Source organism: Hyaena hyaena, unplaced genomic scaffold (genome assembly GCF_003009895.1).
Source record: "Hyaena hyaena isolate Hyena2069 unplaced genomic scaffold, ASM300989v1 scaffold_1521, whole genome shotgun sequence".
Taxonomy (NCBI): Eukaryota; Metazoa; Chordata; class Mammalia; order Carnivora; family Hyaenidae; genus Hyaena; species Hyaena hyaena.
In genome coordinates this window covers 145,035-158,743 of record NW_024082155.1, presented here as the reverse complement: position 1 = coordinate 158,743, position 13,709 = coordinate 145,035, and the positions used below count along the sequence as shown (strand labels likewise).

General features: G+C 32.8%; 1 protein-coding gene across 1 annotated transcript in view; it reads right to left on the bottom strand.

Moving 5' to 3' along the window:
* Nucleotides 1–13,709, bottom strand: part of LOC120225841 (protein eyes shut homolog) — a 160,414-nt gene that overhangs the window by 44,385 nt on the left and 102,320 nt on the right. Inside the window, exon 5 of the mRNA XM_039224025.1 lies at nt 9,488–9,602. Coding sequence (XP_039079956.1) covers nt 9,488–9,602 — 115 coding nt within the window. The remainder of the gene's footprint in view (nt 1–9,487; nt 9,603–13,709) is intronic.

Below are 13,709 nucleotides of genomic sequence, written 5' to 3'. Positions count from 1 at the left end.
AAGATATTTAAAGTGTTTATATTAGTTTCCTTTAAATATAAACATTTCCACCATTCACAGGGATTGCACTAGTTTAGATTAAGTTCTCATTTCTTATAATTAAGCTGTTTTAATTTACTTTGTCACTTGATATAAAAATTCTAATGAAAGTAGTCAATTTGGATAAAATATATGCTTGAAACCCTCTCCATTCTTGGTCTTATAAATTGATAAGTGTATAAAATAAAATAAAACTTATTTTTTAATGTGAGAGAAATTTCTGAATATATTCATCATTAGCTATTATATAGGTAGTACTAAATGTTATAATCACATAGAAAATATATGGAATTATAAAATATTACTTGCTGTAAATGAGTTAACTTCCATATCTACTCTGTATCTAGAAGTAAATTGGATATAAACACTAATCCCTGAGTATTTTTGTCCTAGAACTACTATTAAGACACCCATATGTTTTCTGTACACAAAATTCTTGACATACAATTGAAGCTGTGTGGTAACTTAAATTTCTATTAGTCATTCTAAGATGGGAACACCTGTTGCTTTAATATCACTTGCTGCCTAGGAAGGCGAAGTCAAGATGACTCAGATAATATGATGTTAGTCTAACCATAAAAAAGTTTCTACTACTTTTTTACTAACAATGTAGGACTATGAAATCTTTTGAGAATTAATTAAACATCTAGGGACAGGTTTTCTATGTATTCTTTGAAAACATTTATTCCAAGTCAAAACAAGTTGTTTGTGCTTTCTTACTGAAAATATGATTGTGATTCAAATGATTAAAATATATTGAAGAACTAAAATAAAAAAGTAACATATGCACATGAAAAGACTTACAAGATTAAAGCTAATGTGAGGACACTATTCTTTTTTCAAACACTATTTCAGGCAATAGTCAACTTCCCCACCAAAAATCTCAAGAGGGGGAGCATAAATTACCCACTTAATGAAGTACATAGAGAAAGCCATTGAGAAACATGTCTATGAAAGACAGAGAAGAGCAAAGGAATAACAGTCTCTGAGGTATAAGACATGGATCAGAAGATTATTGAAGTGCACCCTGATTATATAGCTTTCCTAAAACTACTTCAAGTAGTTCAATGACTTTTTAATTTAGCCATTTTATGTTTAATAAATCTGGAATCCTATTCCTGTCTCCCCTCTCCTTAAAATCAAAGTAGAGAGAACTCATTCTCATCACACATTTCATGCTACTTAACCTCCAGATTTTTCATCCAAATGTTCAATAATGTAATAAGCAGAAAAAAATCAAACCAATTTAACTCAGTATTTCAGAGGGAAGGGTTAAGAATCAGAGTTTGTGTGGTGTCTGGGTGGCTCAATCGGTTAAGCAACCAACCTCAGCTCAGATCATGATATCACGGTTCATGGGTTCGAGACCTATGTCAGGCTCTGCACTGACAGCTCACAGTCTGGAGCCTCCTTCAGCTTCTGTGCCTCTCCCTCCCTCTGCCCATCCGCTGCTCACATTCTTTCTCTCTCTCTCTCTCTCTCTCAATAGTAAATAGATATTAAAAAATAATACAAAGAAGCAGAGTTTGTGACCAAGCAGCATATATTCCTCTTTCTGAACTGAAAGTAACAGTTTGTTCCCAACAAAGGAAGAAAAATAATGGGAAAACAATTTGACTTAACCTACTGTAGGTACCTAACTTGGTTGCAGAGCTCACATAAACTAGAAAAAAGGTTTCTCAGTCTGGAATTCTGTCTTATGTTATGGGTCTGAGGTTCTTTAACTGTCATGAAGTCTATTCTTCTGCCTGTACACAGGTTTTATTATTTTCCAACTTTCACAGCCTATACTTCCTCTAAGGCAGGTTTTAGGAACTACAGTAATATAGATATTTTGAACCTGATATTTCTTTGTTGTGGAGAGCTGTCACGTGCATTGCAGGATGCTTAGCAGCAAACCTGGCTGCTATCCACCAGATAGCAGTAACAGGCTCAATCTCTATTCGTGACAACCAAAAATGTCTCTAGACACCAACAAGTATCCCCCAGGGGACCAAAATTATAGGTGATTGCTCCAGGGAACTTTTATATCTGATTTTACCTGTTTGTTTTTTTTTTTCCAGAGATGTCTATATCTCTCACCACAAACTATGGCACTACCCATCCATTCTCGAAACCTGAAGAAATGTCTCTGAGGACTGATAAAGAATGAACATATTGGTGTGTTTTATAGTTGAGGGTACAATTACAAGGTACAGCTTGTATAGTAGGAAAGGCTTCAGCTAGTAGGAAGAAGTTTCAGCTTTTCTGTTCAACTTATTAGCTTCTGCAGCAGATCACAGTGTCAATTTTAGATTTTTTTTCATTTTGTTTATGTGTACAAACTGATATTTTTGAGTGTTCATAACCTATTTAGCTTATCCAATGTTCCTTTCTTTGATTTGTTGACTTTTTACCATCTTTTACGTAAAAAAACAACATTGAAGTTTATTTTGTGCATTACATCATTCTTTCCACCTTCACCACGTGTACCTCTCCCCCAAATTCTATGTCAAGCTAGCTTTGACTATCCCATTACTAAGAGAGACCTTGTGTTGGTCAGTTTCTGGAGACTGTGCTCTTCCAACATAGAAGCATCTCTTGGCTCCTATCTACTACACTTGGCATGACTTGCCTTTGCTGAAATTTTGCCACCTTCTCCAGAAGAAGGGTGATCTTGTACAAAGAAACAAAGATATTTACTTATATAGAGCTTAAATTTCATCCTAATATACTCTTATAGACAATGAAAAATATATGTGAATAACTATACTGTATCCTGGAAACTGAATAGCAACAGTTGTTAAGAAGAAACACACAAAAAGGAGATAACATGTACGGACCTGAAGTGAGTATTCAACATTCCAATTGGATGTCTGTGGAAGAATTTACTGAAAAGGTAAACTTTTTAGAAAATAGAGAAAAAGAATGGAGAACCCCACAAATCAGAAATTTGGGTCAAAATCTTCAAGATAAAGGCCCTGAGGCCAGAAGAGAGCATTTTTGGGTTCTTCTAAGGACTTTTAAGGAACTGTTGCTATTTTAGTGTGATTACATTGAGGCTCTGGATAAATGCTTACCTGATCCAGCCCCTGGAAAGTCTAATTTTGTGAGCTTTCAAATTCTTATGGGTGTGTGTGTGTGTGTGTGAGAGAGAGAGAGAGAGAGAGAGAGTGGAGAGGGAAAGAGTGAGAGAAATATTCTGTTTAGATTTTCTGTTGTTGCAACTACAATTTTAAAACCTAACTCTTATCCCAAATGCAAATTGTATTCATATGAAATTCTAATTTGAGTTTTACTTCTTTCAGTGTTCAGTGTGAGTTTGCATAAGTCACGCTTGTTGAAAATTATTGAAAAAAAAAGATTTAACTAGAGGATGGAAATAGAAAAGAGGAATGAAACAGATGGTAAAGTTAAACTAGATGAGTTTTAAATTTTGTGTTTTTTTTTGTTGCTTCCCCAATGAAACCTTATAGGAAACTTAGAAAGATCAGATAAAACATAAACAGCATCCTTATATCTGCATCCCTGAACCAGTTATAAAAGAAGAGAACCAAAGGAGCAGTGTATAAAGCTCTTATGGCATTTTCTTTGATGGTATAAAAAGCAGCAGTCAACAATTCTGGCATAAAATCAGAATGTTATAAAATATTTGGATGGACACAGATCAGAAATTGTGGCTCTTTCTGTGTATATTATCGATCAAAAATTAAATTAAATTTATTAGTAAATCCTTGAAACACTAAGGCAAATCACTGGTATGATGCAATGTAAATAGTATTTAATTGTATAGAGCCCATATTCTAACTTTATAGTGTGCATAATATGAATCATATTTTTTTAATTTAGTGGCTATAATTTGTTCATTTTTAAAATTCTTTAAACAATTTTTTAATGTTTATTTTATTTTTGAGAGACAGAGCACAATCAGGGGAGGGGCAGAGAGAGACACACACACAGAATGTGAAGCAGGCTCCAGGCTCCAAGTTGTCAGCACAAAGCCCAATGTGGACTCAAACTCATGAACTGTGAAATTACAACCTGAGCGGAAGTTGGACACTTAACTAACTGAGCAACCCAGTCACCCCATTATTTTTAATTTAATATTAAAGTATTAATTTATTTATTTTGAGAGAGAGAGAGCATTCACACATGCATGATTGGGGGATAAGCAGAGAGAGAGGGAAGAGAAAGAATCCCAAACAGGCTTCATGCTCAACAGGGAGCTGATGCAGGACTAGATCTCACAACTTTGAGATCACAACCTGAGTCGCTATCAAGAGGAGAAAGCTCAACAGACTGAGCCACCTAGGTGCCACTATTCATTTTTATAAATATGAAAAGACAGTAAGAATAGTTTTTTCCACTTTTTTCACTATGAGATCTTAATTGTTTTCAATGATCTTTTTTTTGTGGTTATTAGAAATCTGACTCTCATTTGGGAAGTAACAATTGTTTTATCATGGGAACTATTTATATTACTAATATTGAGATTAATATTGACTTTGTGAAACTGCTTGATTAGAAATTCCTCATCATAATTTCAATGAGAAGGTTCAGCATACTTTTGCCACTTTAATTATAGAGAAAATGAATTGAAAAAAGGGAAATTTAACTCATGATGAAGAGCATGGCTTAGAATTAATAAAGTTCTGACCTACAGGGTTTTTTTGCCACAGCCTGTTGCATTTAATATAAACTTTCCAATGTCAAAGTTGTTATGGAATATGCTTTATTCTTCATAATATTCCAATTAAATGTATATTCAAAATAGACAAAACCTTTTTTTCTGGTTATAATTTTAGTCTAATTCCATTAACCAGAGTAAACCACTGCCACATTGTTGGCTTATTTTCTTCTAACCCTTATTATACACATCTGTACAATACAAATGTCATTCAGGCTCCACTGGCCATCACAACTAGAGTTAACTCAGGTTAACAACTCAGGATATGGATTTTGACTCAGAGCCTCTCTAAGCCCTATGATTCTCTCTGGCTCTCTGTTTTTCTGTCCCTGTGTATATTAACTTGTCCCTATAGTACATAGGTTGTAACCTTGGATACTTCACTCTTTCTATTAAGTCAATTCAAATATATAGGGGAAATTTATATTTATTAATAAATTACAAAGTCCTGAGTGATTATAGGGATGGATGACATCAGGAGCTATACCACCTTGTACCATCTAACTGGTTCCCCTTGCTCCCTGCACTTCTTACTGCCTTGGAAAAGCCTGGGGTCTTGATATATAATCTTTCATGATGTCTGAATGCTCTGAGAGATGAAGTCCAATGGATAATTTCTGTTGGAGTAGTGCTGCCATGCCTATTGACCTGTCTTACAATCCAGGAAGTACATATTTCATTTTGTTTCAAGAAGCTAAATACCTTATATATATACATATATATATACATGTATATATATATACACACACATCTAAACCCAAATTACAGTTAGAATAATATAGCCAGCTCTCATCCAACATTTTGATCTGTGTACTTTTCGAATATCACAATACCCTTCAAAAACATAATCTAATTTAGATGCATATTTTATTAAAGGGATACATTATAATTGTTAAGCTATTCTTATTTGCTTAATTTGATTACTTTTATTCTAAAATAAATAATAATATAGTGAATATTTTCTATACAGGTTTAATATAATTCTGCTTTCTTACTTTAGGTATTTTAAAATATTGAATTATTACAAATGGAAAAACTTAGGTATATAATCTCATTGCCAACTGTCCTATTTTCCCCAAATACATGTGAAAATGCTGTCTCATTAAATGTGTATACTTTTGTGTTTTAATTCAGAAATATAAAATGATAGGTCCATATTGCCTCAAATGATATTTCACTGAATTTTAGAAAGTTTGAACATTTTAAAAGTGTTTATTTTCCATTTGCTTTTATATCTTAAGATTACCTATAAAAATCTACTACCTAAATTTATTGTGTCTTTTCTTTAAAAATGACTAATAAAATATACATATACTTTTGCATGAGTAAATATGCCCCACTATTCAAGTGTCAAGGTGATAGGACATGGAGCTGAATTAAAGCAGTGATATTCAAGTCTTTATTCATTCACCACCACAGTGCCATCAACAGGAACAAAGTAGTACCAGGCATTTTTCCCCCTGAGGAACAACATAGGGCAAGAGTCCCATTGGATGTACCACAAATGAAGGAATCCTTTCATTGCTAAGGAGCCCTGAAAAGAAGGTTCTGGACTCTTTATGGACTTGGTGGGGAGAGAAAGAAAGTGGCCAGAGTGTAAAAGTATTAAGTCAATGTGGAAAAATGTGCCTCAGTGAAGGACCCTTCCATAAAGAAGTTGCTCTGCAGGCACTTGAGAAATGCTCCAGCTGAGGCCCTCTGCTTCCCCATGATGAAATAGGCCTCTGAATAAGGTGCATGTGTTGTTGAGAAGAATAAATAATCTGCAACTATTGTGTGCTACATTTTGTTATCATTTAGGTAAGTGGATTGATAGTGCCATTTACGTTTTGTGTATCTTTACTGATTTTCGGTCTATTTATTCTACCAATGACTGAATAGGAGGTATTCATATCTCAACTATAGTTTTAGTTTTACTTATTTCTCTTTTGGATTATGCCAGTTTCTGCTTCATATATTTTGAAGCTCTGTTATTAAATGCATAATTCAATATGATTAGTTGACCTACTTATGTTGATGAAATAAAGTCCTTCATTTTTAATAGTTCATTACATTGAAATCTACATATAGTGAAGATTTCTTACTAATAAAACTACACCAGTATTCATTTTGCTTAATATTTATATATTTCATTATTTTGCTTAGTTTTTATATTTCTCTTTCTCCTTATTTTGCTTTCAACATGTCTCTATCTTTTTATACAAAATGAGTATCTTTTATATATTAGAGATTGTTTCATATGCCATTAGTAATCTCTACCTATTAATGGAAATGTATAATCAATTTATATTTACTGGGATCGTGGATATAGCTGGATTTAAGTGTATCATATTACTATTTGCTTGTTTTATGCCCTCTCTTCTCTTTCCCTCTGAATGTAAATATATTTGTTTTCTCTAAGTAGGAGAAGAAATAGTTTATAATTCTTCTTAAAATATTATAGCTTAACATATAGTCTCTGAAACATATTAATAAATTAATAACACAAACATCAAAGTAGAAAAATATCATTTAAAAACTTCCAAAAAATATTATAACCTACAAAATTGCAGTTTCTGTTTACTTCCTAAAATAATTTGAATATAATATGTATTTTATTCTTTAACATATTACCCTGAACCTAAATATCATGAAAAATAATGTTAATTCCCACCATTCATACCCATTACACAATATGAAAATATATTTGTGAATATACATTAAATTTTAAATTACTTAATTTAAATATAAATATTTCAGAATTTCAATCTAGCCATAACTATAATTATTAATCAGTAAGGAAGACTGTATATTTGAAACAATATTTTATTGTTAAAACCATTAGTAATGTGCATTATCTTCATCATCATCTAAATTTTAACCCAGTGAGAAGGACAAGGGCATTCCTTCTTGCTAATATTTTATCTAATGGAAGTCATCATTTAAGGTAGAATTATAGAGAAGGCAGATTTGGCAAGGTGATGGTAAGTCCAGTCAAGTTCCTTAAAAAATAAAACTGGATTTAGAGTCAGTAACATACAGATAATTGTTGAGACACTAGAATAGGTGAGATTTCCTACAAATAAATGATGGAGGAAGAAGAGAAACTTAAAAATAAATGCAAAATAAATGCTCAGAGACTATCCTGGAACAAAACAGAAATGAAAACCCAAAACATAAGTAATATAAAAGAAATTCAAACCAAAGTAGGAGAGACATTTCGATTAGGCAATCTCCTATTAAGGAAAGGGTAAATATTTTTTAAAGGAAAAAGAGGTGCTAGCACATCGAACTGAAAGTAGGTATGTATAGTATCTAAAAGAAAGAGTACCTAAAAATTACATACAGTAAGTTTAAATCTATGTTCATCCCTCCATATCAAAATATATGAACTTAGTTAAATATTAAAAGCTCAACAGACATTTTAATTTCCTATAAATTTAATGGTATTTAAGTGTAGATCAAATGAAGTAGTAACTAAAAATGATATGCTATAATATCTAAGGTATTACAGCTTGCAAAATAAATATATTCTAATCCTGTATATTTTTGTATAGTAACATTGTTATATTTTAGCAGGTTTCCAGAAGTATACAAAAGTATACACATAAAATTTGTCCATAATTCATTCCATAAGTTGGCTTTTCATTGCTTAAAAAATATTTTGTATTTAGAGAAAAAAATAAAATGAATGCCATAATTCTACCATCATTTGCCAGAACAGTTTTAAGAAATAAAGCATTATAGGGGCACCTGGGTGGTTCAGTTGGTTAAGTGTCCAACTCTTGATTTTGGCACAGCTCATGACCTTACAGTTTATGAAACTGAATCTTATAAGGATTCTCTCTTTCTGCCATTCTCCTACTCATGCATGTGCTGTCTCTCAAAATAAATAAACTTTTTTTAAAAAATGAAGTAAAGGATTATAAATAGATTGGAAGTTCCCTTTGTACCCTTGCTGATTTCTTTCCCCACCTGTCTCCTTGGAGAACCTTTCTAGTTAAGCCAGTGTGTGTTTCTGATATACATATTTATACTTTTGCTATATATTTATGCAATCAGAAAATATTTAAATAGTTAAAAATTTAAGTAATCATTATCAGACTATGTGTGTATCTATCAGTCTTCAATAAGATTTTAAAATTCAACATTATGTTTTGATGCTTTTTAAGTAATAATATATGTCGCTATTGTTCACTTATTTTAAACACTCATTATAATCCAATGGTGTGACTATGCCATTATGAATTTATCCACTGTCCTATCCATAGGTTTTAGTTTGTTTCAGATTTGCCATGAAAATTCTTGTATAGGTCTCTTTCAGTGCACACCTGATAATTTCTCCAGGAGACATAACTGAAAGTGGAAATGCTGACTTTTAGGATATGCCTTACATTGTGTAGGGAACACCCATTGTGTATTTGTAAAGTCATTTTAAAAGCTATCCAAACGTGTATTTGTGTATCCTAACTCCAAGACTAATTTTATTCTCCATCTACTTTAAGAACTTAAGGCATTAGTGACTGTGGTTTTATATATACAGAGATATATTACCAGGACTCAATTAGCTATATAGTTATTTTATAATAAACACACTTAGTGGAACTCTTATTAATGTCCCTCCTACATAATTCTTAGAAGTTAAACATCTCTACGACTAAACTTTATATAAGTCATGTTTAAATATACCTATAAGGATATAATTCTCTGGCTTAGATTAATAAAAGCATTTGAAATACAGACTGCCTGAAGCTATTGTATTTTCAAGTGTTAAATTACTCTGCCATGTATTAAATTACTTACTCTGAGTCTTCCACTTATATTGAAATACCATTCTTCATTCAGATAGTTGATGCTGAGCAGTCTACAGTGGTCAATTACTTTCTCACAGTTTTTTCCAGTAAATCCTGGCAAACAACTGTAAATACATCAGTGTAAATAAGAAAAGTTACAATTTAAATATTATCACAAAAGTCTATTAACAATCTGACAAAAGTCATAATGCTTTGTTTAAATTATATACAATGCCTATTATTACCTGATATTTTCAATCATTAATTTTGTCTATGCATACTTGTGTTCTTAGTGATCTATTTAGTGAGAATCAGAGTAAGCCACACTCATTTAATAGCCTTAATATTATCTTTTGAGAATCTAACAGTAAAATCAACTTTGGCCTAACTGAATATTTAACAATAAAATACAGGTTTTAGAAAACTATTTGAATAAATAAGACCATTATTAAAATATGAAAAAGAAAGGTGACAGGTGAGATTTCTAATGCTTAGTAAAGCCATTATCCACTGATGATTTGCTGCAAGGATTTGACGACACACACGAATTTGAGACACAGTATATAGAGTTACAGTGAACAGTAATGGTATGGTCATAATTGGGCTAATTGCAGAGTTTTATTTATTGTCATGTTTACTTTTTTGAAAAAAATAAAGCAATCTTGTAGTGTAAATGCCTAGAAATACGCTTTTTTGATTGTAATGGAAATGCCTGACATCAAGCTTTTGACTGCCAAGGCAACCACTTCAGACATCCATCCCTAATAAATATACTGCCAGCTGATTGACACAGCTACTAGCAACACAACTTGAGCAGAGGCCAGGCCTTCCCCTCCCATGAAGTTCCTTTTTTACAAAGTCTTGTGGAACTAAATAACCGACAGCTTGAGTGACCCTACTTTTCCTTTCTTATTTCCTAATTCTCACTAATTCCCACTCCCTAATTCTTACTCTTTCATTCTAAATTCACCAGTGAAGAGTGAATCTGTGAAACTGCAGTCACCCCATTCTTGAATCCAATGAAGGAAGAAACCTAGGTCCACATATTTCTCTCTCTCTCTCTTTCTCTGCCAGCAACTTGGCCGCTAGCCTATGGGCACGCCTTGTACCCCCAGGACTTAGGAATCCTAAACCTTGTTTTTCAAAGATCCATAATGGTTGATGCTAGGTGCATCTTGCAATCGTATGAGCCACAGGGGCCAGTTCAGCCACGACATTGGCTTCTGAGGGGGAAACATATGCAGAAGCTGCCACAAGTGGCATTGGGCCTGGTGATGCCCCAGGTGTCCCTGGCTGATAGCATCTCTATCAATAGGTTGAAACAAGCACAAAACAAATCTGGATTCCAGTCTACTGCAATTCATGAGCTGCAATCAATAAAGCGCTAAGAACACACTGTGTTCTGTCTTCCTTTGACATCACTCATTAATTTGTGAGAAATATTCATGTATTTTAAATCCCATGTAGTAAACTTTCTTTTAAAAAAAATTTTTTTTTAATGTTTTATTTATTACTGAGAGAGAAATACCGTGAGCAGGGGAGAGTCAGAAAGAGAGGAAGACACAGAATCCAAAACAGGCTCCAGGCTCTGAGCTAGCTGTCAGCACAGAGCCCGATCCAGGACTGGAACCCATGAACCATGAGATCATGACCTGAGCCTAAGTTGGATGCTTAACCAACTTAGCCATCCAGGAGCCCCACATTTAGTAAACTTTCTATCAAAAGTGAATGGAGCACCAAATTAAACGATATGTCTCTCTAAAGTAGATACTAGTGATTTAAAGACTGAAGTCAGATTTCTTAAGACAAAGTTGTTACACAATGATTTAATAATGAAGCAAATTGTAGCATATATTAATTGTTTCAAATTTATTATAAGAACATAGATGAGTTTCATAAAAAAAGGAATCAAAGGCAACATTGACACAGTTTAACTGAAACAGTATCAGTAAAATACTTAGTAATTCTCTTTCCTAGATGTCCGAGGCACAGTGTGGTACTTTCAACTTGTAGAATTAAATAATTCCCTCAATTATGTCAGCAATGACATCCACTTTTTAGCACCTACTCTGTGCCAGCTACTAGTTTAATTATTTTCACTATTTTCTTATTTTCATATTCAGTCCTTATAAACCCTGCGTGATACATATTTTTACCACTATATTAAATGAAGAATCAAACTCAGATAAGTTAAGAGATTTTCTATGGTCATATCACTAGTTTTAGAGCTATTATTAAAATTAAGCATGGCCTAACTTTATATGCATTATATCTGCTACTCTATTAATAAAATCTGTTAGGACATGTTTACCTTACTTCTCTCATTCTGAGGATCTACTTAGAAAGCCAGAAACCACTCCAAGTACCACTTTGTTATGAAAGGAATCATTCCCACTCTCTTTTACTGGCGATAAGGAGTAGCAGAAATAAGGAAATATCAGAGTATCCTAAAATTTTGGTTTGGTGATTTATACTTAATCATGTATCAATTTTCCTTTGGGAGAGAATGAATCAAACTGTTGAAGCCTAGCTAAGGATATGTGTAGTATTTGGACTTATCTTACTCTGGAGTATGGTTTCCAAGAAGAAGGATCAGGACTATAAATTAAATCAGAAACAATATTTAATCATTCATGAGATCAGATTAACAGGTTCCAATGAAGATTAAGGAGCGGCAACTGCTAGAAAGATGTTTCTAAAACAGTATAATTTATTAATTATGAAAAATTGGGCCAAAATATTAGCACCCTCATAACATCCTAAGAAGGAAGCCCCAAAACACCACCTATAATACTTGGCCCAGGGAGGTTTAACCCAAAGACAGAGGAAATCCATAATGAGAAATTTTTCCTGTTAACAGGCTCTAAATTTTCCATTCCTCCACTCCTACTCCTTGTTTGAAATCTAAGAGGAGCTCTTGAACCTTGTCCTAATGACATCCTAACAACTCAGGCTGCAGTCAAAGAAAGAAAAGACAAGTATGAACACTTAAGAATTTAAAACCTGGGTGCCTGGGTGGCCAGGTTGGTTAAATGCCTGACTCCTGATTTCGACTCAGGTCATGATTTCACAGTGGTGAGATCGAGCCCATGTCAGTCTCCATGCTGAGCAGTGGAGTCTGCGTAAGATTCTCTCTCCCTTTCCCTCTGCCCTTCCCTCATTCACTCTCTCTCTTTCTCACAACAAAACAAAACAAAACAAAACAATGCTTTAAAGCAGAGAAAACAAAACCAAACAAAAAGAAAGAAAAGCAAACTCTAGCATGATGTGGATACTTTGAGAAATTCTATTACAAAAGTGCAAGTAAGGATGAAAAATGCTTAAGGTAAGGAAAACTACATAGAGAGAAATTTCACATAGAATCTACATTTGCCTCAATAAGTTAAACAGAGAGGATTTTTATGAAATATAATACATAAGATAATATTGAAATAGTATATAAACAGGGAGGTTACTTGGTAGCTAACAAAAATAAATACAGTCAATAGTTAAGAAAGAAATGCTTTGAAATAAAAGTAAGTAGAAATAAAATATGTTCAATACAAACACTAAAATCAGAACCATCAACTCACTCCTTCCCCAAAATCTGTCAAAAGTAGTATACGATTCATATTTGAGAACACATAGCAAAACATGGAAGAAAGAAAATGTAAAAAATGAACACTTAAAACACAGTGAATCAGAATATTTTAAAAGCTTGATAAGGGCAAAGATAGATTTTATGAACTGGTTTGTGTGAATATCAGAACACAATAGCTAATATTTGGCAATTTTCTGTAAATTTTATTATATTTCATTTTCTACCCTTTCTTCATTCATATTTCAACCTTGATAAAATAAATTGGCTTACTGATACATTCCCTATGAAATTACAATAGGCATAAATATTAAGCAAAATACAGTACCTAATAATTTTATTTTAAAGGAAGCCTTAGTACAAACTTATATTGACTACATTTTTGCATCAAGAGAAAAGTACTACAATTAATGAGGCCATAGTCATTTATTTAAAAGATCATGAGATAGATATTTTTCCAGAATGTGTAATTAAGAAGTCAAGAGAAAGAACACAAATACACAGAAATAAAAATGCAAAAGGGAATATGAGGACAAATGGAAGCTAACAAGACTACATATTCCTTAGTGCAATTATGCCAAAAAGTTTATGTTAAAATGTAGATTGCCAAAATTGAATGAAAATAAGAATAGTTGAATAGAACAAATATTTGGTG